Here is a 24,853-nt window from a genome sequence, read left to right on the forward strand (position 1 = left end):
CCAGGGCCTGCAGAAAGCGCAGCGCCTCCGAGCCTGGCACGCTTTTCCCCTTCCCTCCCCCGGGGAGCGAGCCCAGCGGCTCCCCGGGTGATGTCAGTGGGATCCTGAGCCCCATCCCGCTTCACGGCTGGGGGCGGGCAGACGGCGCTCCCCCACGCTGGGCAGAGCGGAGTGTCGCTCGCGGGGCCGCTGGCGCCCCAGGCCTCCCCCGCCCCGGGGCGGTCGCTCTCGGGCGCCGGGGTCCCCCGCAGCCGCGCGCGCCGCCCCCGCCGGCCCGCGCCACGCTCCGCCCTGGACGCCGCGGGTCCCGGCGTGGGGGTGCGCGGGGGGTGGGAGCGGGCCCGGGCTCAGCCTGATTTACGGCTCTGCTGAAAACCGCTTTGCTCCCGCAGCAGTAGCACCGGTCGCCGCGGCAGCAGCAGCGGCTGCAGCTGCAGCAACAAGTCGGGTAAGTGGCGGCAGCGGGGCTTCTGCGCCTGCGGCCCGGCCCGGGGGGCGCGGCAGAGGGGACCGGCGGGGCGGTCCCGGGCTGGGGAGGGGTCGCGTCCCCTCCGCGCGGCGGGGAGTTAGGCTGTCGGCCCCCACTTGCGGGAACTCGTGTGCGCACGAATCCACTCTGGCTCCCGAGGGCTGGCCCGCAGCGGAGCGGGGGCGGGGAGAGCCGGGACCCTCCGGAGAGCATCTTTGCCAGCCTGCCCTGCGCGGGCAGAGGGAGTGAGGGCTTTTCCGCCAGCCCTGTGGACTGGGGTTTCCCCTGGGCCCTTGAAAGCACGAGTACTCCCAGAGTGTGTGACTACCCATTTCCCCATTCGGGGATGCCAACCCTTCCCCACTTCACCCCTTGAAATCCTGACTTCCCCTGCCTTCACCTCTCTGCTGCCTTTTCGGTCAGGGTTTGCATCCTGTCTCCACAAAACCGGCCGTTAAACGGCCCGCCGCCGTAGCACAGGAAGAGGTTCCCCTCTCTAGGGGCCAGAGGCTTATTAACCTGGAGGCTTTGCCTAGCTGGCTGGGGACCGTTTGCGCCTCTGCTTTTTGAAGAGGTTGAGGGCCCAATAACAACACTTTCCAGTCTAGACCCTTAGTTGAGCTTCCTCTTTTGGGGGGCCCAGGGCTTGTTACATTTAAGTAGAAACCATTCCTGGAGGGAATAGGTATGCCCTGCTTGCAGAATAGGGTTGCTAGCAGTCATCTGTTGCTAGGGCTAAGATAATAAATTGCTACAAGGAAATAAGAACTTCCTGTTATTAAAAGAGTTATGCTGATACCTGTCGGGTTCAAATATTGGCCATCTCTAAAGGTTATCAAATTAAAACAGGATCAGAGACGAGATAAATCCATTCAGAACACTGTTATTTTTCTGAAGTCTCGACCATGGTCCCTCTTTGGTCAAAATATATTTGATATCTTGAGTTCCCAAATGTCAGTAAATCTGGAATATGGGAGGCTATCATTGTTACCATAATATTTTGATTTATGCCATCACAACAATAACTAAAGGCAAAATCTCAGGTTGAAAAATTTCCAGCTGATTCTGTGTTTAATGCCACTGCGCCTAGCTTGAGTAGTATCATTCCTATGTTTGAAGAAAGATCGCTGAACTCTCTCTCTCAGGACAAATTTTGACAATTCGTGTGAGTTTTCCTCCTTTTTGGAATTCATGCTTATCAGGATTGTATCAGTAGAATAGGGCACAGGTTTGCAGTGAGTGTGCTCAGTTCAGGAGGGCAGGAAACTTAAATTCCACTTCTGGATCTGCCACTTTCCATCTGGCTTTGAATTCATTACTTTACCTCCTTGCTCCAGTTTTCTCATCTGCAAAAAGAGAATTTTACCCACCTTCTTCATCTTGGGCTGGGGCGGGGGGAGCTTGGCAAGCTTTTCCTAAAGGCCCAGGAGTAAGTCATTTTGGCTTTGCAGGCCATAGAGGCTCTGTCCCAACTAGTCACTCACCTTTGCCTTCAGTGCAAAAGCAGTAGTAGGCCACACAGAAAGGAGTGAATGCGGCTGGATTTGGCCCGCGGATCATAGGTTTTAATTTTAATGTGAGATATTATATGCCAAAGGCATTTGAAGCCAAAAGCCTCTGCCCTGGTAGAGGTGAGGGGCCACAAGCGTCTCAGCAGCACTTTTTAAACAGATGTGTAAACTACCTGTTTTCCGTTGCCCTGCCCAGGACCTGAAGAGTAATGCAACAGCAGGCTTTTGAGGCAAGCAGATACCCCTGGCAGGAGTCCTTCCAGAATGTTGCCGTGTGCCTGCCGTTCCGCTGCCCGAGGTGTGGAGACCATACCAGGTTTAGAAGTCTGTCCTCGTTGAGGGCCCATCTGGAATTCAGTCACAGCTACCAGGAAAGAACCCTCCTGACCAAATGCAGCCTCTTCCCGTCCCTCAAAGACACAGACCTAGTCACTGCCTCAGAACCCCTGAAACAGGGAAAACTGCAGGGCACGGGCCACGTGGTGAAGCAGAAACCCAGCTATGTGAACTTGTACAGCATTCCGCACGAACACTCCAAGGACAGGAAGCCATTCGAGGTGGTGGCCGAGCGGCCCGTGTCCTACGTGCAGACCTACACGGCGCTGGACCTGCGTGCAGACTCGCTGGAGGGGCCGCGCTCCAGTCCCGGACTGCCCACCTCGGACACCAAAGCCGCTTTCGAGGCCCACGTCCGAGAAAAATTCAACCGGATGGTCGAGGCCGTGGACAGGACCATCGAGAAGAGAATCGATAAACTCACCAAAGAGTTGGCCCAGAAAACGGCCGAACTGTTGGAAGTTCGGGCGGCCTTTGTGCAGCTGACGCAGAAAAAGCAGGAGGTGCAGAGGCGAGAGCGGGCCCTGAACCGCCAGGTGGACGTGGCGGTGGAGATGATCGCTGCGCTCAGGCAGCGCCTGAGCGAGTCCGAGGAGGAGCTGCTCCGGAAGGAAGAGTAAGTGGTGTTGTGCCGTCGCTTTAGGCACCTACCCCCGAGTTACAAGCACAGGTCAAGCCACGATTGGTTTTTCTTACTTGCAGCTACTTTGGCTGCCTTTCGCATTGTACAGTTGAACGCGGGATGCACAAGGCTTTGGATACCATTGACCCTCTGTGCGTATAGTCTGCAACCCGGCAGCAGGAGAGTCAAAATATTCAGTCCCTTCTCGCCTTGGAAATTATAGGAACGTTCGTTTTGAGAGAGAGGAGTAGCAGTGTATCTGTGGTGGGATCGGTTCCCAGCACCAGCTGGTGAGCAGGGGGGAGGTGAATGGGAAGGCAGAGAGGCGGCTCTAGCCCAGCCATTTCTCCTTGGTAGCCTCCCTCCATGTAGCCAAGTCAAGAATATGAGATGCTGTCTTGTTCGAGTATATAAATATGCTCTAAATACCAGTAATTCTGGCTTCTTTGCCATTTTGGATTATCTGCTCGTGTTAATTAAATGTTGGTAGCTGAGAATCCATTTAATTATAGTTTTTATTTGGAAGAAGCAGGCATTAGTAAACCCAGAGGAGACTTTCTGATCCTGCTGGCTTCTGTGATTTTAGTTTGAGAATTTTCTTTTTGTAGAACGGTATGTGATACTAGAGTCAGTTAGGCTTGCACAGAGTTGACAAGTGGTTTTCACAAGATAGAGGTGAAAGACATCCTACTTGGAAAAGCATTTCCTTATCAGGAAGTATGGCTTCAACTCAAACTAGAAAAGCATACCTAATAATGCAGTATATTTCCCAAATGCAGAATGTTGGATTTAATTTTAAATGGAGGCTCAGAATTCGTAGAATCAAAGGGCATAAAAATGGATACCCTAGGATAACCTAGAAGGAAGGTTTCAAATAACTTGGATTATATTATAGAGGTTGACTTAATTTCATACTTTCTGTGTCCACTGGCACTCTTCTATCATGTATTGTCTCTTAAAGTGTAGTAATTAAAGCCTCTCCCTTTGGCGAGAGGCTGAGAAACCCTATATATTAAAGAGATCATTACTTAGTATCACTAAATGCCTACATTCTACCTAGAGGGAAAGTCTGCTCTAATCAACTAGAAATTTTTTTAATTACCTAGTGAGGACAGATTCAAATCAGCCACGGATTTACTTTGCTTTTAGGGAAATGATCTGTAATGAAAAATGTTTCTTTCTTGGCTTCTGGAGTTTCCCCGTGGGAAGTTAGTGCCATGATGACCCATTGCGGCCACCAGGGTGATTAACATTGCATCACCGGAAAAATGGCAGATGGGGTTCCCCTATGTGCAAAGACAAGCTTAGAATTAAATTTGTGGTATTTCTGTTTGATTGAAGCGCAATGAATTTAAAAGGAAAACAAACTGTTTGCACATATTGATTTGTCATATTTTACTTATTAATTACACAAGTAAATAATGAATGTGGGATTTGGGCTGGTGGTTGCCTGGAGGGAAGCCAGTATGATGGCAGGGAGAATCATATAGTTAGATCTAGGTTATTGCCAAGGATCTAACTTTTGTTTGGGGTGTTGGGTTCAAGAGTGCTTAGTTATTAAGAATATCTTAATATAACTTAACTTAGTAAAAGCGGGCCATGCGTGGATCAATTATGATAATGTTAACCCAGTGCTGTTACCTGAAGACCAATTGAAAAAGTAATATATACTCATAAAAAAAAAAAAAATTTAACAGGGTAGAACTGTATGTGTTAAAAGTGTCCCTTCCTCTCCAAGCATACCCTGCTCCATCCTCCAGAGACAGCTACTGTTTAGCTCGGTGAATGTCCTTCCAGACCTTTCCTATGTAGTTACAATCGTATGTACTTTATACACAGAGAGAGATGCTATATTCTCCCAAGTGGAATCGTGACACATACTATTCTGCCACTTATGTGTGGAATTTGTTGTTGTTTTAACATAGTGTGTTGCAGGCATCCTTCAGGCACTAAATATAGGATTATGTCATTCCTTTTGGCTATCGCATGGCCGTGGTGTGGATGCCTTCATGGCTGATTTCATCAGCTTGCTATTAATGAATACATGGTTTTGTTCTGTTTTCCTAGTATTAAAAATAGTGCCTCAGTTAACGGCCTTATACATATGTCTTTGTTCATGTTTTTGTGAGTATATCTGAAGATAAATTATGAATTGGTTTTTAGTATGTCATTTTGGACTACGGAGGGGGGCGGCAGCAATAACATTAAAAATAAAAACACTTTCAATGAAAATACAGTGAAACTGCCTTAAACTTTTAAACATAAAATTAACAAAGTCTTCATTTTTTTTAAGCCTTCATTTGGCCTGGCCTGTCAGTTTCGTATTCAGGTCTCAAATAATCACTCTTTCTGTACGTAAAATAGCACTGAAAGAGTCTTGTTCCCAGGAAGGACACTGGAGCTCTTGGTCTGAGAGGGTGACTGGCCAGCTCCCTCAGGGTCTGTAGTGTTCGGCCTCCCTGACACCCACCCCTGCCCCCAAAACGGGGGTGCAGAGCAAGCCAGCTGCCCATCTGCCGCACCACTGAAACCGAGTTCATTCGACTAGATTTGCCTGCCCAGGATGAGCCCCTTCCCTCCTCACCAGCCCTCACGGAGCTGTGTCTTTGACCGAAGAGGTGACCTCTTAGATACGGGAAGACCCTATTTGGCCAGAGAGCAAACCAGGAGTTGTGCTGCCCTGCTAAACCCCTCCAGATGAGCCCTCAAGACTTATTTGTGAGAGAAAGCGCGTGGTTGCAGTGCTACTCAACATGGACTTCAACTCTGGGGACCCTTTGAGACACAGATGGGAGATTCAGTTTAAAAAAACCCAAACACCTACGTGAGGCTCTCTCCCGAACGGATTGTTTTTCCCTCAATTTTAAAATCCTTTCAAGTGAGGCTTAGGAGGCTCTTCTGCTTACGGATTTGTTCTCTCAACTTTAAAATCCTTTCTTTCAAACTGAAATGAAAGACTCCAGGGCCGCTTCTGCCCTGAAGCTGTCCATAGGCTGAATGGCCTTGCATTATAGAGGGCCTATGTAAGCTCTATAACAGAGGAGATTGAATAGGCAGTATCTTGTACTTTTTGGGCTGGTGAGTCTCATTGTATCCCTGGAGAGAGGTGTCTATTTGTGTCTGGGGTGCAAATCCAAGGGAGATGTTGTCCGTCATCTTCACAAAGTCTCTGCAACTTTAAAAGTGCTATTGAAGCGGGTATTTACTTATTCAAGAGCATTCAGAGCTATAGGGTAGCCCCTGCCTGTAATCAGGTAAATCAGTCCCAGCCAACCTTGCGGTAAGGTATCCCTTAACAAGAAAGGATAGACTTGGATGGTAGCTGATTTGTGGCTGAGTGGGTCATCCAAGGTTTGGAGCACACCTGTGTAATACCAGTAATCCCAAGTTTTTCTGTACCTCCTTCTGGTAAGACTGGAAAGCCCTAACTGAGCACCTGTGATGTGCCTGGCACCATGCTAGGTGTATATGGGGAACATAAAATTCATGCTCTTTTCCTCTAAGGAGCTAACATCCTGCATAGGAAGCATAAAACATCCCTGTGATCATGTCCATGTTCAGACCCAAGGTAGTTGGAACAAGTGCTTAAATACAAGGCATGGTTTCAAGTTGATAAACTATTAGAGAACAGATTTTTTTTTTTTTTAATGTGGAGAGGCCACACTGAGGAAGTGAGGAGGAAGGGCAGTATTTGCATCGGTGGCCAGAGGAGAGCGACATTGAAGGGACAGCAGGGAGAAGAAAGACTATTAGAGATGGCCCCTGAGGAGATCGTGTGTTTTGGGAACTGGAAGGTACTCCTCGTCTCCTTCAGGATAACACTCTCATTTTACAGATGTGGAAAATAAAGCCCAGAGCAGTGGAATGACTCGCCCAAGGACAAAGATTTGGTAGCAGAGCTGAAATTGAAACCCATATTCCCTGTCTCTCTGCTGAGTGCTTTTTCCATTAATTCACTGTGTCTCAGCCAGACTTTTGAAAATGGGGTATTTGCCCAAAGCGTCACGACTTATGTAATACTGAATCTGGCCCATTTTGGAATGGGCTGGCTTCTTTGCTGTTTTGAGAGAGCTGCTACGGTGACGTCATTTATTTTTCTGATGAGATTAAAGGAGATATCAGCTGGCATCAAAGGTGTTGGGAAATAGGGAATGCTGGCATCCTAAGTGTGGTTATGCTATTCAGCTTCCAGAATACCAGCCCAGGGCTTTTAACGTGACTCTCTGGTTGTCCGTGGCCAGTCAGAATGGAGCATGCCAGCCCTTGATTGTGGTGAGGGGCCCCCTTATAATTCTGTCGAATCTCCATCCTACTCCCTTGCAAGCTACGATAGGTATAATCCTTCCCTTCTTCCTTCATTATTTGCCCTGCTCTCAGCTGGCAGTCAGCCCAGGAGACAAATCTTGCACTAAGTGCCTGCCGTGCGTCAGGTACTGTTCTAGGTCCTACCGTGGTATACCAGATGAGTCCCGTTTCTGCATTTACAGCAGGAAGAGGCCAGAAGGTAAAATTAAACATTAAACAGATCATTAAGGGTATGATGAAAGAGGCCTAAAGGGATGGCCTGAGCCAGGTAACATGTGTTAGGTTTCTATCGTAAGCTAGCTGTGGGATGCTGGCCTTTTAAAGTTTGACTTGGTATACCTTGCTTTGCACAGCTAAACCCTCTTGCCACTTAATTACAGCATTTCTATTTTTGATCAGCTAAAGCAGTGAGTAGACAATTTGGTCTCCAGATGGATCCATAGCTAGGAAACAGGCCAGGAAAAATCATGTTACATGTAGGGTTCAGTGGGACAGGGAGGGGTCTGTTTGCTCCACATTTTAGTGCGTTTATGTAAATGAGGTCCTCTCTTTCCAGGCTGCTTTCCATGCAGACTTAAAAGTAATGTAGGAAAACTGGACGTCAAACACGCCCTCTTAGGGATGGTTAAAAGTTGGAGACCAAGGAAAATATTCCGTTTTTCTCTGTCTAATGTCCGTGTACCTTCTTTCTGTCTGGACCAAGGGGCTTAGATGTAGTGTTGATCTACTTATTACCAGTGAGAGTCATTTGACTTTCTCATTAGAGTTATTTTTTAAGCTCTTAATGAGAAGTATATACCTTTTGGTTTAGTCAAAGAAGCCAAAAGAGAAAGGTGAGGCAAAGGGCCAACAAAAGTAGAGATGGCATGGCTTCAGATGGGCCGCAGGTGCCCATTCCACCCTGTGGGGCCCCTTGGGATGCAGAGGAGCCAACCCTGAGCTCCAGGTTGGCAGCCCGGCTCCCAGCACTGCAAGGTGGTGGACTCCAGCTTCAGGATTTGCCTCGCGGCTGACATTACGGTCTGTCTGACGTGCTCTGTGATCAATAGCTAGCCTATTTTTAGCCAGAGGTATTTTTACCATTTCACATACCTCCAAAGAGGTTCATAAATCAGTAATGTAAAATGAAATTTAAATAACTTGGTAGAGCTTTGCCTTTGGGAGGAGAAGCTGATTTTAAAGTGTTGTTTAAGAATAGAAGAGAAGCATCAATTTTAGATCCCACCCTCAGTCCTGTGGGAGGTACCTGTATTGTGGATTACTTTTTGGTTTTATGCCCTAGTACTTGTCTGGAAAAAGATAAAAAGAAACCTCAGGCTCTTTTTGTCAGTTAAAGATTTTCAGCTAGAGTGTGGTTGTCCGTTTCATGCACTCAGCAGAAATTTGTTGTGCCCCTGTTGTGTGCTGGGCTAGTGTTTGGAGCTGGGGTTAGCACAGTGAAGGAGCAGGCAAGGTCCCTGACCACACAGATTTCCCAGTGGAATGGGGTACACGGCATGACTAGTCCTCTTTGCAGTGTGCGTTGTGGTAGGAGGCAACGTTCTGCGGGAGAACACAGCAGGTCACCTAACCCACACCTAGGCACATGTGGGAAAGCTTCCTAACAGGAGAGCCCTGAGGTTAGAAGACTCATTAAGAACGGGGGCTAGGGAAAGGCAGTGGGAGGGACCCCAGTGGAATAACAGCATGTGCAGAAGTAAGAATCTGGCTCACAGGCTGAATGAAGGGAGGTCCCCGGTGCTGGAGCAGAGACAGAGGTGGTGTGCATTTATGAGGCCCAAGGGGAACATCAGGCTATGGGATGGCCATGAAAGCTGGAAACATAGGGAAATGACTGTAAATTACAGTATGCAATATGATCAGTGCGTTGTCTCCTATTAACAATGCATGGTTAGATGGCTTTGTAACATTGTAGTGAACACCGGGATGCATTAATGCACATTTCCCTCTATCTCTACACCTGCTTCTAGAGTGGGTTCATCACATGACAGTGTATCTTTAATTTCTCTGAATTATCCTGTCTTTAACCCACCTCAGAAGAAGTAATTGAGGGGTTCGATCTGTAAAAAATTAAATATTATCAATGTTTCAGACCTATGGCCATCCTGTAAATGAACAAGTGTCTGAGGGAACAAGTACGCTTTCTAAATAAAGCTTTGATCACACTGAAAGGGTTTTTTCACTCGGTGCCCCTTTGTTTGTTTGTGAATCTCAGGATGTGGACAGATTTCTAGCTCTGCATTTCATTCTGCATAACAGTGAGCTTCAGACCAGTTTCTTATCCTATACTGGTACTTTTTCCTTTAGTATTAAGTATTGATTTTATTAAATAAAGCGTATTTTCCACCAAAGCTTAAAACCTTGTGTTCTATAGTATTTAACCTTTTTAAAAAATACGTATATGAGAAGTCAAAGATGGGGCTGGAAGTGACGTAGACTCAGCTTCCCCGAAGCTGGTTTGCACACAGCCTGATGGGATGTCACTCAGGTTCCCTCTGTCTTCTCTCCCATCTGGCCCTCCAGGCTTCCCCCTGTATTCTAGGTCACAGGGTTGAGAACCTAAAATAAAACCACACAAGTCTCTTCCTCTTCTCTCTGATGGCATCATATTATTCTTTCTCTTAGTCATTCAGCTCAGCTTTGTAATTATATATTTATTTCAGCATTTGTTTCTTTTAATATTTGCTTCTCCCACTGTATCCAGGGTTAGCACACTGCCAGCCTATCCAGCCTGCTACCTGTTTTTGAGGAGCTTGTGAGCTAAGAATTTTTAATTTGAAAAAAAATCCAAAAGAGAAATAATAATTCACGACATATGGATATTATATGAAATTCAAATTTCAGTGTCCATAAATAAAGTTTTATTGTTACACAGCGTCTAGGGTTCTTTTGCGCTAGGCAGAGTTGAATAATTGTGAGAGCGACCAGATGGCCTGCAGAGCCTGAAATATATACTCCCCAGTCCTTCACGAAACGTGGGCTGACCCTGGATTCAGCAGTAAGCTTCATGAGGATAGCCATGGGCTCAGGACTGCCCCAGCACTAAGCCCAGTACCTGCTAGCATTCAATAAGTGTTTGTCGAGTTACCGAATAGTGGAACAAATAACTGTGTGGACTGTGACCACATCCTCCTGGGGTTCCAGCCCTCGTTGCCCACCCCTCACCCACGTTCTGAGATTCAGGAGCACCTGTACCCAGCCTGGCAGTATCTCAAACTGTTGGCCCCACTTCTTCTTATATTGCTAAAAAAATATCTAAGGACCCCCAGAAGTTTTGTTAGCGTGAGTTTTATCTATCAATATTTACTGAATTAGAAATTAAAACTTAGGGGCACCTGGGTGGCTCAATTGGTTAAGCGTCTGCCTTCGGCTTGGGTCATGATCTCGGGGTCCTGGGATCAAGCCCTGCATCGGGCTCCCTGTTCGGCAGGGAGTCTGTTTCTCCCTCTCCCTCTGCCTCTCCCCTCCACTTGTGTTCTCTCTCTCTCTCCCCCAAATAAATAAATAAAATCTTCAAAAAAAAAAGAAATTAAAACTTAGAAATTCAAAATACAATTATTAATTTATTTAAAAATAACAATAAGATAACAATACTCTTTAGCAAAAAGAGTAACATGGTTTTATAAGTTTTGCAAATATTTTTAATATCTGACTTAAATAGAAGGCAACTGGACCTTGTTACTTTTGCGTTTCGTTTGTTGCAAATCTGTTGTTTTGGTGGAAGTAGATGAAGGAAATCCGATCTCACATATATATGTAGTAAGAAAAGAGAGGGGTGCTTTAATAGCTTTGTCCGAGAACAGGATATTCTGCTTTGCTACTAGGCCAGAAGTTGACAATTGGTAGTTTCTTCAAGATTCATTGAGATATGGGATCTGAAATCCTATCAGGGAATATCTTGTTCTTCCTTATATTGAAACCTGTTGGTCTGTCTTCCACTTTGAATGGATATTTGACGGTTTGGTCTAATTATTAAAGCGGTTATAAATGCAATGTGGTTAAACCTCGTTCTTTTTCATTCAGGAAATTCCCAAGATTCCTTGGGGAAATATGAGGTGTTTCTGGATATTGTTGGTCCAGATTGAACAGGATGTGAAAGGGGAATCTGAAGTTGTACACACAGGCTAGTCCACAATTAGTCACTGGGTTTGGTTACCGTTTTTATCTAATACAGACACCCAGACATATTCTCAGCATGAGGCACTTCTCCAGCCATCGTCTTATATAACATCTTATTTGAAATTAAATCATCAGGCTTGTTTTAACTGTCTTTTCTTTTTCTTTCTTTCTTTTTTTAGTTGATGTGAACCACTCATAAACTGAAATTAAGTTAGTATTGACACCAGGTTGGTTGAAAAATGCAAAGGGTGTTAACTTCTCAGCTTCAGGGCACAAGGTAATTGGATGAGGGAGAGGTTAGAAAAAGATGCTTCTCTTCTACAGCATGACATAACACTCCAGGATCAGCTAGGAGCATTGATGTTAATTTGCAAAAGTTTTTTTTTTTTTTTTTTTTTAAAGATTTTGTTTATTTATTTGAGAGAGAGAGAATGAGAGAGAGCGAGTACATGAGAGGGGGGAGGGTCAGAGGGAGAAGCAGACTCCCTGCCGAGCAGGGAGCCCGATGCGGGACTCGATCCAGGGACTCCAGGATCATGACCTAAGCCGAAGGCAGTCGCTTAACCAACTGAGCCACCCAGGCGCCCTGCAAAAGTTTTATATAGAACCAGTAGCAAAACATTCCATGATTTAAAAATATAGCCACAGTCATAAACCGTATTGCACTCAGGTTTGTTTTCTTGCTTTTGAGATGTTAATCCTGTGGGATTAAGAGGTCAAATATTGCTGTTTTACATTCTAAGCTTTACAGCCTGAGAACCGCCAAATAGTAAATATGCATAGAAAGAAAAAAAGACTGGAAAAATATACTAGGATGTTGATAGTAGGTACCTCTGGGTGTTGGGATTATGGGTCATTTTTTGTTTCTTCCTTGTCCTTTAAAATATTCATTACAACGAATATATATTGAACATTATATGTCATGTATTATATCAAGTGATGGGCTTAGAGCAGGGAGCAAAAAGGCTGATTTGGCCCTTGCTCAGTTTTAGATCTTTTAATAGGTCAATTTTTATCTTTCCCAAAATAAATGTAAAATATTTCCGTAATGAGGTAAATATTACAAACCAAAATGAATTGAAAAGAATACACTGGCTCTTTGTCTATGTTTTTCTTTTGGGTAAGGGAGAGGGTTGTGGGTTTTGGTTGTTTTCCCTATAAGTACAGTTTGGAAACTCCTGACACGATTCAGATATCCTAACTAATCACCTACGAAGTCTCTACTCTGAATGAATGGAAGCCTTAATGTCAGAAAGACGAAGGAATAGCCATTTCCCAGGCTCTGTTTTCTAGTGGTACTTTTGAGCTCCATCTAGGGGATCTCAGCCATTCCTCAGAGCCATGAACAGATGTGGCATGCTGGATATAGCACCCGGACGGGCCCTCCATTATTTTGCTGCTAGTTTAAGGTTACTTAGGCAGATAAAAGCTGAATGACAGTAGCGCTTTAAAATTGGCTGGTGTCCGTGGCCTGAACAGCTTGGAAAGTTCGTGTCTTCCATGCAGGGCTCATACGGAAACATCTGGAAATAAACTTGAGACTTGATGATGGGAGAAAACTCCTTTCCAAAGGGATTCATTTCTTTTATGTGAATTTTTCTTAGCTACTGAAAGATAATAGAATTATTATGGAATTGGGGTTTATGTTTGATCCTGGAGAGGAAACTAGAAAAAAAGGGGGGTTAGTATAATAAGCAGTTCTGTGATGAATCATGTCAGAACCAGTCTCTTTTCTATTTTTATGAATATGTAATTTCTAAGGCTTTGCAGAGACATTTGACTCTGAAGGAAGTGTCAGAAAAGTTTCAATATAGCCAAGTGTGACATGTCACATTTGTGAGAGAAAAAAATCACAAATAATTGTAAAAGTGAGTCACTGACTAATTGTACAGAATAAAGGAGCAAGAAACCACTACCAACTATTTTGCAAAAAACTTCTGTAAAACTTCCTGGGTCAGACTTACCTGAAGTTCTGCTCTCAAGAAATTATGGAGCTAAATGGAAGGTGCAGAGAGGGCAGTGGATTTCATCAACTATCTAGAACAACTGATGGAGTTAGATTTTTTTAAAATGGGATTTCTTAATCTGAAATGAAAGAGGCTGGGAGGAGAATGAGCAGTCTTTAGAATCTTGGTTCTGCATTAAGTTGAAAGTGGCCAGATAAAGGAGGGGGGGGGTACTCCTTGAGGGTCAAGAGAGATTCTGAAGACACATACAAGAAGTACTATATCCAACAGGTGATAAAATGATGGAATTCATTACTCCTGGTGGGTGTGGCAGGACATACAAAGGGGAAGGCTGAAAGATCTTTATAATTTCTTATTGAGAATTGGATGAAGAGAGTTGTGATAATATGCACCTGTTGGTCATGCTGATTACCTGGTACTTGGCCTGAGAAAAAGGCCAAGCACCTGTGTGTTTGTGTGTTTGTATGTTTGTATGTATGTGTGTTTTCGCAGAGTTGCTCGTGAGAATGGCTACCAAATTGTTACAGGTGTTGGTCTCAGGTTAATGGGGTTTCAGATGGTATTTTCTTCTTTATATTCCTCATGTATTTGAATCTTTATAAAGAACGGATTTCATTTTAAGTCAGGAAAGTGTTGTTTTCATCCATGCATTAGAAATAAAAAGATATCAAATAGTAATAAAGTTATTAAAATTTTTCTGGATCTGTATGTGGATAAAGGAATATTGTTTGAGGTATTTTGCTCAACTTTTTAGGGGAAGGGCAGTCCTGCACATGAATTCTCCTCTGTCAGCTAACATAGCTTTCCCGGCGGACCTTGGGTCAACCTCAGGATGGCATTTCTTGGACTATTTCACTTTTAGCTCAAAAATGCACAGTTGGACAAGGTGACTCATTTTACTCCGCATGCCCTTTTTTTTCCACACCTTCCCTCCCTGTGCTCTCTTTCTCCCCCAGCAGCTAGACTTTTAAAATGTAAGAACTTTTCTCAAAAGTGTCCATTGGTTTCCCATCTCATTTATAATAAGAAAATCTGGAGTCGTTATAGTGGCCCCCACTCCTTCTGTCCTTCCCGGTCCCTGCCTGCAGCCAGGCAGCCCTCCTAACTGTCCATCAGATCTGTCTCTCCGCGAACCCGCCTGGCTTATTCCTTGGTACCTGTTGCCCTGTTTCCCTATCCTGAAGGTTGTCCCTGACCCCTTTCTAAAATACCACTCACACATTCCCTTCTTCTGTTACTTTCTGTCCCCTTGCACCCGATTTCAGTTTTCTCCTTAGCGCTTACCACCCCTGACCTAGATATTTATTTGGATATTCGATAATGACACTCTCTTTCTACTGCAGTGCAATCTCGAAATAGAATCACTAAAATGTCATTTTATCTCTTTCGCCATCACTGCGAGCACAATGCCGAGGGCAGTGCCCGACACAGAGTCAGCACTCAATAAATACGTGTTAAATGAATGAAGTCCTGGCTCATTTTTCCGCTTTCTGTTCTGACGTTTTTGCCTTGCAGAGAAGTTGTTACATTCAACCATTTCCTGGAAGCAGCAGCTGAGAAGGAGGTCCAAGGGAAAGCCCGGCTCCAGGACTTTATTGAGAATCTGTTGCAACGGGTAGAACTGGCAGAAAAGCAGTTAGAGTACTATCAAAGCCAGCAGGCTGCTGGCCTCTGCCGAGACATCAGTGAGCACGTGGTAAGTCACACAGGTCCAGCCACCACGCCTGGGGTCCTTGGGTATGGTGAGATTGGGTCAAGGACAGAGGAGAGGGGAGCTGGGGAATGACTTGCGGGAACCTCCTAGACATTAGCACCAGCCGTCCTTGTGTTATGAAGTCATACAGGTGAATCCAAGACACCTGGAAGTAAGCGAAATTCCGGATGCACGGTTGTCTTCACCCCACCACTCCACACCAACATAAATAGGTAGAGATATTTTTATATTAGAGAATAACAGAGTTGGAGGTGGCTGAAGAAATCATCAGTCTCAACCTGGGTGCTCAAGTAGATGGGGAGGTATTATCCTGTTTGGGAGCTCTTCAAGAGAATCTTAAGAAAGCTTTGGCCTTTCTTTGTAGTAGCAAAATCTAACCACATACCTCTTTTTTTTCCTGAAGAGGAAGGACACCACCATCTGCTAGTCTCTATAGGTGAAACATTCTTTAAGTAGATTTTCAAAAAGTCTTAGAGAATTTCACAAGTGGCAGTTCTATAATAAATATTTGCGTACAAGTTTATATATTGTTTCAGGGACTTAAGAAACCCCCAGAGCCCAGACAAGAACCGTGGATACGGCTGAAGGTCCAGATTCTGCTAAGTGGCTTGATCGAGATTCCCTGGTCTCTTTGGGGATTGGGGAGGAGGTACAAATAATCACGCTCTAGATGAGGGAGATGGGGGGTCGTATTTGCTCTCTAAACAGTTTTTTTGATAACAACAAAGCCAAAAAAAGAACTTTTGAAACCCCAAAGTGGTTTATTTATAACATTTTCATGATCTGTTTGATTTTATTTATGCTTAGCCCCTTCCGCAAAGATTTTTAAATGATTCTTTTACTTCCCCTGCAAATGGACTGTACATATAAGGGAAAGAAAAATAGGGAACATTTATGCTAACCAAAATGTTGGTAAAGTTGCTACTGGTTGATTAAAAAGTTTAGTTTGAGCATTCTGGAAGCCAAGATTAAAGGGAAACATTAAATCACAAAAGAAGGAATGAGATGACAAGCAGGTGGATAAAAGAAGGAAGGCGGGAGGAACAGACAACAGGAAAAAAAGGAGAGGGAGGAAGGAAGAAATGAAGAAACATTACGCAATCTTACTGTAATGTATAGTCAGCCTTAGAGCAGGGCAGCAACGGGAGCTCTAGAACTTTCCAGTCAGGCACAAAAGTGGGCTGGAAAGAAGTAAGTTTGTTACTTCCGTGAGGTTCCAATAACTGTAATCAAAGCAGTTTCAGCCACCTGACATGTTTATTATTTTCCTGTTGGTGACGGTGATCTCCTGAGAGGGAGCTTACGCTTCCCTCCTCAGTTCCTCTCTCACCTCCTTGGGAATCTGTGAGTGCAGTCATAACTCAGTGTGGCTGGAGGGACGCTCTGAACCCTTTCCTGCCTTCTTCCCATCCTGCTCTCTATCAGGAGAGAGTGTGGCATGGGGTCACGGGGCCCAGATGTGAGGTGAAAAGGACTGGCTTCCAGATCATTCCCGCCCTGCTCCTTGTCTTCTGGGGCCTATAATTCTATTAAATGAAGCAGTTGGACCAGATGCTCGCTAGGGTCTTTGGCCTCTTAAATTCTCTGATCGTCACCTGACTCCAGTGGTTAAGAATTCTAAAATAAAAATGTAGCATGAATAGTCTTAGTATTTAGGCTTACAAGTAACCCAGAGCTAAGAAATGGGTAAAATTCTACTGTACAAAGCCAAGAGGATCTTTGAAAGCAATGGAAGGCAAGGAGGAAGAGAGGAAGCCTATTCGTTCTCTTATTTATATTTCTGTGCTCACTTTCCTCTGCTCGGTTTATTTTTCCAGCTTGAAAATTAAACATCCTTTAAGAGACATTGCCAGTGATTATTTTCACCGAGATGGTAGACGCCATCAAAAGTTGGACAGGCCTCAGGTCTTCTAGTCAGCTGTGTATATACGAAGTTCTGTGTGTGTGTGCACATACATGTGCACACATAAATACACAGATTTACAGGCACACGTGCACATTCATCTAGACATACAAATACAGCAGGGAATTAATCCATATTTGCATCTCCTGTGTCCCAAACATGACATGATCTGCCCTCGTCAGACTTGATCTACCCGAGGAAGAATTGACTGATTGAAATAAAGGAAAATGCAGTTAAGATGGTAGTGGGGAATATAGAAGGGAGAGCCGTCTGTGAGTAGGACACGGTCAGGCTGCAGTGAGGCGGACTGTCACTGTTGTGGGGAGGACGCATCGCCCTGAGAAGACCAAGAATGAGGTGCTTTGTTTCTGAAAGGATCGAGCAGAGACGCACTTTCCCCGTGTTCGTGGAAGTCCTCCAGACTCCACTTTGGCCCGTAACATAGCACATTATGATGTAGTCTGCAGACCCTCAGACCATTTCTCCCTTTTCCTTCAGCTGCTTAATCTTAACAATATACACGCACCTCTGAAATTAGGAACAGTGTCTTTGATGTAACGCAAGTGCTAAGTCTGGCCTCCCAGGGTTCCTGTGGCCATCCACACACAGAAGAACTTGGATGCTTTTAGCAGGAAAAGCTTCGAATCATCACTTTATTGACTGACTTGGCCCACCTTAGTGAAGCCACAGAACAGTGAGGAGCTCTGGCTTCTGGAGCCTCAGCCACTCCCAGGACAGCTTGTTGCCCCAGTGCGCCCTGAGATGGAGCGGAACATTCTGACCCAGGCCCTCCACAGTGCAGCTCAGGACAGCCTGGAATGCCGTCCCCAGCCGACCTGGCTCTTCATTGTTACCAAGGCCACACTGAGAAGCAGTGTCTGTCCCTTCCCTCATTTTCTCATTACCACCTCTAGACAGCAGTGAAATTTCTAGATTGATGGATGAGGTGCTTCTTTCCAAGGTGTGTTCTGCTTTAAGATTCTTTTATGCCCTAGAAAAACTCCCCCTCACGTTTAGTAAATGCCTTTTCTGAAATGATGTTTAGGCATCTGTAGTTCCCCTTAATTCCCTTGAGCATTTGAGTTCTTTTTCACCTGGCTGATTTCTAAAAACGTAACATGCTTACTCAGATATTTTGTCTTTGTGCTCTAAAAAATGCTGTCGAATTAGACATCAAGTGACCTAATATCCCATCTGCCAAAATCACGCACAGACCTGCTCAAAGGGAAGGTCATGAAAAGCTCGGATCATCTCATTTTAAGTGTTGCAGTTAGTTCCTGCAGGTTGTACGTCAGGGCTAGCAGCCATTCATTTAGTATGTATTTATTGGGAATGCAGCCCTTACTGGGCGCTGGGGGAACAGGGTGAATGAGGTGGGTGAGGCCCCTGCCCTCAGTGAGGAGGGTGATGACCCCAGAAACAAATCCACACATAACTAGGATGATCTCAGCGGGTGAGAACCCCTGTAAAGAAAAAGGTGAGAGGAGGTGTGTGAGTGGCCGCCCCCATCCCTCCGTGGTCAGGAGAAGAGAAGCCTTGCAGAGGAGGCTGCATTTGGACTGTGACCTGAATAACAGGACTGAGGTGGCTCTCTGAAAATTGGGAAGTGGCTTAGAAGGGAACAAGCTTGGCACGTTTGGGGGATGAGCTGAAGTCACAGATGCAAGAAGGTTCCAGATCATGCCGGGGCTTCTGGGTCACAGAAGGAGTTTGGATCCGTTCCAGAGCAGAGAGGGAAGCCATTGGTAGGTTGTAAGCAGGAGGTGATTTATGTTTTAGCAAAATCCCTCTGGCTGCTGGGTGCAGAATAGACTAGAGGGGTACAGGACTGAGAGAAGTTCAGAAGGCCATTATGGTGTGGCAGGGGAAGGGGGATGGCAGCTTGGGGAGAGCGGAGGCGGAGAGAAATGGCGGGTATAGGATATATCCTGGGGACAGTGTTGACTAAACCAGTTGGAATTGCTGAAGGATTAGGTTTTAGCAGGTGAAGGAAAGGGAGGAATCGAGAATGAATCTAAGATTTTGGCCTGAACAGTTGAGTATACAGTGCTGCTATTTACAGAGGGGAGGTGGGAGGAGGGCCGGGTGCCTAGTTTCTCCAACCCAAAACAACCTGAGACACCATGTTTGCACTCAGATGGGCTCTCTGTGCAGCTATTTATATTTTTCCAGAACCTTCCTTAAGGACTCTTCTTGATCCCCATCCTCCTACAAAGTAGTTGGACTACAAGAAAATAGAGCCAATGAGGGGACCTAAGGGGGCAGAGCGTTTCCATCTGCCTGAGGCCGTGGGGCCAGAAGGAACAGCGGCCTCTTGTGTTCACAGGGCGGAGAGCATGTGAGGTGCTGTTGGGAAGGTGGTAGCAGGCCCTGCCTCCAGCCAAGCCTCATGATCTGTAGGATCACTGGAGAGATTCGGATCCAGCCATGGATTCCATTGATCTTTTTGTGTACAAACTTGCTGGCTCTTCCACAAACACATGCTCCTTAAGGAGGCAGAGCAGTGTGAAGTCTTGCTCGGACGTGGAATGTCCTAACTTGGGTTTGAAGCCCAGCTCTAAAACTGGTAAAGCATTCAGGCTTCAAACCAGCTACTTAACTTTTCGGCCTTACTTTCTACATCTGTAGGGTGGGGATGACAATGCTTACCTCATAGGGTTGTTTTGAGGGTTAATTGTGGTGGTTATATAGTCAGCATTTTATCCAGTGCGTGACATATAGACCTGCACAGTTATGGTACTTATATATCTGTGTATAGGTGAGCTTTATGGCTCATCTCCAGCCATATTTATTTGTGCATTTACCTTTCAGTAATACACACAGTAAACTCTTCTAATTTCCTAAGGTCCCAGCAGGGTCCATCAGTGACATTCATAGGCACCAAGGTTTTGGTTCTTAAAACATTTTGGAAGTCAGGGACCTCTTTGAATTAGATAACATTGTTGGCCTCTTCCCCAGGGAGGAAAGTATGCATATGCATGTAAATACACACACACATACACATACACACACACACTTTATATAAAATTCCAAAGAGTATTATACGTACATATGCAACAAATCATCAAACTATATGCTTACATACATATATACAGTAAAGTGAAAAAAATTTGTTATGCCATAAGAATAACTTTAAAAAGAAGGAAGCAATTTAAAGGAAGAGAAACCCTGTAAGCTTTTTTTTTTTTTTTTTTTGCAATTTATACATAATACTAAAGTCCATTCCAGGAGCAGAGCTAAGAAGCCCTTACTAGTGGTAGCAGGGCCATGGCAGAAAGATGGAAATGCTGAAACCTTCGGGTTTCCCAGAAGCTGCCAGCCTGACGCTTGCCTGAGCCCTCTGTCTGACCTTCTTTGTATATTGCATAATCTCAAGACCCTCCTTGGGGGTACCTTTTTTGGTCCACCTCTATTAATCTCCTGTTGAATCCAGCCAGTGTGAACAGGGTCAACAGTAAAGCTTACTTTTGATTGAGTCAGAAGGCAGAAGCCGGGAATCTCATCTTGCCTTCCTGGGGACATGACCCTCAAAAGTTTAAGGAAAGCTTCTTTCTGATTTGTTTCTGACTACAGCTCAAACTCCAGACAGGAGACCCGGGGAGAGTGACCCTGTTATGCTGAACTTGGTTTCTCTGATTATTTGAATATGGTAGGACTCGTCTTGGTCACACTGGGCCCCAACACCAACGTGGCCCTTTCTGCACATTTTCTTTATCATCCTCTTCTTCTGTGGGTCTGCCTCCTGCTGTGACAGCACTTCTTTTAGCGAAGGCTACATGAGGGAGGTCAGGAAGGAAGGTTGGGAGTACACTGGGTTTGCCTCTAAAGTGAATGGTGACATCTGGCTCACAAAATGATGGTTCTCAATTTGTTCTGCAAATGATATTTGAGCCCAGCCACAAAAGGGCATGCAGATACTTCATTGGGAGTGGAAAATAATCTCAATGATAGATGGCCTCAGGGACAGTTGTGGAGTTGGTCTTCATAGGCTCTCACTTTAGAAATGATGTATTTTAGGCAATAAACATTTTATGCCAATTTTCCGTTTAGTTGATACACTGTCACCAAGCACAGCTGTAGTAAATTAGCTGCACATGCAGCCTGAATTAATCAAGAAATAACGGCGCATCATTCTAGTTTTAAAAAACATGTTTCTTCAGATGTTGCTCCATTAGAGGGCTCTTTGACATTTTGAAATTTTTTAGATCGACTGATAATGGCTTCTTGAAAATCTCAGAACAGCGAGCCACAGAGGCTCCCCGAGGAAGCAGAGGCCGAGCACGAGATGTTCTTGTTCGCTGCCGTGGCGGAAGGTGCCATGGGCCGTGCTACTGATAACAGTTCCTGGCTTCCTTAATGGGAACAGTTTCTTAAAAATATAAGCAAGAAAGATTTTTAAAGCCAAATCCAACCTTCAAGCGAAGTAATGTTTTTTCTTATTTGTTTTCCTTCAGCTTACAGATATCTTCTCAAATAGGAAACCCAAATGCCTGTATGTATATCTTTTTATACTTGGGCCATTTGATAATGTTTGCATAATGTGTTTTCCGGTTACATTTTATGTATACAATATCTGTATTCGAAATGGATTTTAGAGACTCCGATGAAAATGTACCTGCCTGGGTACCTAATTTTGTAAATTGCAGATACAACTTTTAACTATGCTTATAGCCTATTAGTATATGGCGGTATGTTAGTGGTCCAGGAGTATTTTTACAGTATTCTATAATGTAACTTTCTCTTATTGAGGTATAGTGTAATCATAGTATCTCTATAGTAGTATTAATGTATGTATACTACGTCATATGTAATATATGTATAAATTTATGCTAGGAATCACATACTTTATGACGGCTACACGAGTATTACTACTATATACAGTCACTTAAAGAGTCAAGGGGTTTGGATTCTGGTCTCATCTTTCCCATAGACTAACTGTATGTATTATCCTGGAGAGTCCCTTACATTTTCAGTGTCTCAGTTTTGTCTCTGGTGAGAGAACTAGTAACATCTCCCTGGGAATTTGGCATCATGAGATCATTTCATGAAGGCCACAGGACTTTTTGAAAGAAAAATACCGATTTGTATTTGACTTACTGGCAGCATTTCTGCCACTCTGGCATGCAGGAGTGAGTGTACCGTGGATGGTTTGTTTTTGCTTTTGTTTTTTTCTTCTAAGGTTCTAAACAAAATCTTTCTTTCTGCTCATCTCCCCCTGCTCGACCATCTGTAGAAGTAGAGGGCATCCACATCCTGTGTGTAACCACGCTGATCTCAAGACCCATTTTCATCCAAAAGGAAGGAGCTACCTGAGAAAAGCCAAGGATGACAGAGCCAGCATGCAGCCTGCTAAGTCCATTCACGAACAGGCTGAGTCCCCAAGAGAACTCTGCAGACCATCGAAGAAAGGGGAGCCTCTGGGGTTTAGCCGGAAAGGCAACATCAGGCCCAAAATGGCCAAAAAAAAGCCAACAGCAATTGTGAACATCATCTAAAAGGGTGGTGGCCCTGGACTATCATTGCCGGGCTTTGCAGAATGTTATTCTGGGGGCCAACAATAATGCCCTTTGGGATACATCCCATAGTAAGACACATTGGAAAAAAGGGCATAACACATTTATTTCGTGGCCATTCAGGCACCTGGATTAACCAGAATTTAACAAACGGGAATCTCGGGGAACCAGAAATTTATTACAGGCCCCTTTTAGAAGCAAGAGGCAAATTACAGAAAGAATTGAAAAAAAAAAAATGAAAACAGTCTTATTCCAAAATTTTAGTTAAAAGAAAGCTCCAACTTGTAAAATAAATAGACCACTCTCCAATAGTGTCTGCATCTGGGGTTCTGTGTGGGGGTGATTCAGCCAAGGCCCAAGGCCACACAAGATGTCAGGCACTAGGAAGAAAGTCTTCTGTGTCTACTGCTCTCTAAATTGTGGGGCAAAGAATGGGAATGCAAAGTTCTCTTAATGGCAGTGAAATAGTAATATTTTTATTTGTTTTTAACTTTGCCCTCCATTAATTTGAAAGCTTCCAAAAATAAGGATTCCTGTTTCCCCAAGTATTCTGGTTAATCAATATTTCAATGTTTGGGTTGCTTCCAGGACTCATCTCGTTAGACTTCAGTTTTCATTTCCAGTTTGTTCGATTCAGGTTTGTTGTTTCTCTGGATGCGTGTTTATTCTGACTTTGGGGCACCTCTGCTCTCTCCTTTGGCTGAGTGTTCTGCACCCCGAGACCAAGCTGCAGCCTCTGTCTTCAAAGCCATTAGTGTTGTCTGTGGTTGGGACGGAAGACCCCATCAAAACCTTATAGCCATGAAACTCTTTGATCAGTTCCCATCACAGTTCCGGGTCTGAAGGGCTGGAGCAGCCCTAGATGGCACGTCTCGTGCATTGTGAGCCGGGGCCTGGCAACACTGCAGACCTTCCTCAGCCCTTTCCTGCTGCCCTGGTAGTAGCAGCAGCCGCTGGGGGCTCTGGGCATGCTGTCCCCTTGCTGGCCTCCCTTTTCCACCTCCCGCTGCTTCTGTGCCCTTTGATGATTAGATATACGTCCTTACCTTCCAAGCAGGTGTTTGAAGCGTTCACTGGACACTGCTTTCTAAAGTAGTTTCTGAAACAAACAGTGCATGTGGGATCCACAGTCTGAGACTGTCCTCTCCCTCCCAAAAAAAAGCCTTCAATTCCATAAAGAACCATCTGTTAAGAACCTCCTGCTTTATGGTTCTCATCAAGAATGAATTTCCATGTTACTTTTTTTTTTTTAATGTTAACAATATCATCAGGTCTTCTACAGAGTTTACAAATGCTGACATCCTTCTGGAAAAAAGAGTAGTTATGTCCACAAATGTATACATATACATATATATATATAACACAAAATATATATGTCAGGTATATTAATAATTTATTTTTAAATACTCAGCAAAAGGTGTGTGTTTGTAGTGGGTGGTTTTTAAACTATATACATTAGTTCATGTAAGCTGAATTCTCTTATTTTGAAAATTAAAAGTGTAACCTAATTAACATTAGTAGAATAATTGTTATTGCAATAAACGTCAGATTAGCAATGCATTAAAAATAGGTATAACGCAGTTACTTAAAGTGCCAGTAAGTTGAAAAGTGTAACTTATCATTATACAAACATTTTGAACCTATCATAGTGAAAACGTTGATTTTTGAACCTTCACTTTGACATCTGGCTCACGGGGGTGGGCCATTCATCTGGTGTACAGGCAACTATCAAGTGGGAAAAAACATTGCTGTGAAGTGAATATCACTGTTTAGGCTAACATTGTAAAAATTGTAGTGTTACAATTATTGTTTATTTGGAGACTTAATCTCCTCCAAAGTTATTTATTATTGATGTTTATACCATGATTGCACTCTAGCCTTTTACATACTAAAAAATTGATTTGTTGGTTATATTGCATGCCCTTTGTCCTGTAACCCGTGTGTGCAATGACAACAACTTGTTTTTAAAGGTGGTACAGCCAGATTTTTTTCGTTTTATTTAACGTAACCTACATTTTCAGTTTTTATTTAATATGCCTAGAGGGCATGACAGCTCTCTTTGACAGTGGTACTCTGTTATCTTCAGAAAGCACCATAATGTCATATCTACTCTACATACATTACACAAGACAAATGATTTTAAGATTTATTATATTAAAAAATTCTTTTTAATTCCAACTCAATTCTGACCGTCATACAAGGAAATGCATTATATATGTTGTGCTTCCTTAGAGATGTAAATTTGCTGTTGAAACATGGGAGCTGGCTCACTCTAAGGGATATTTCACTTACATGCCATGGCCTGGGCCATGTACCATGTCCCACTTGGGTCTTATTTTTAAATATATATATATATATATATATATATATATATATATATATATATATATATAT

The 24,853-nt window shown here is 44.1% G+C and overlaps 1 protein-coding gene across 1 annotated transcript; it reads left to right on the top strand.

The window, feature by feature from the left end:
* Nucleotides 1-280: 280 nt before the first annotated feature.
* ZNF365 (zinc finger protein 365) lies at nt 281-24,838 on the top strand. Its single transcript, XM_032423643.1, has 5 exons — nt 281-448; nt 2,177-2,932; nt 14,845-15,025; nt 21,401-21,438; nt 22,180-24,838. The coding sequence occupies exons 2-5, from the start codon at nt 2,190-2,192 to the stop codon at nt 22,439-22,441; spliced, it is 1,224 nt and encodes a 407-aa protein (XP_032279534.1). The 5' UTR covers nt 281-448; nt 2,177-2,189; the 3' UTR covers nt 22,442-24,838.
* The last annotated feature ends 15 nt before the right edge of the window (nt 24,839-24,853 follow it).

This window comes from Phoca vitulina, unplaced genomic scaffold, assembly GCF_004348235.1.
Source record: "Phoca vitulina isolate PV1807 unplaced genomic scaffold, GSC_HSeal_1.0 scaffold29, whole genome shotgun sequence".
Taxonomy (NCBI): domain Eukaryota; kingdom Metazoa; phylum Chordata; class Mammalia; order Carnivora; family Phocidae; genus Phoca; species Phoca vitulina.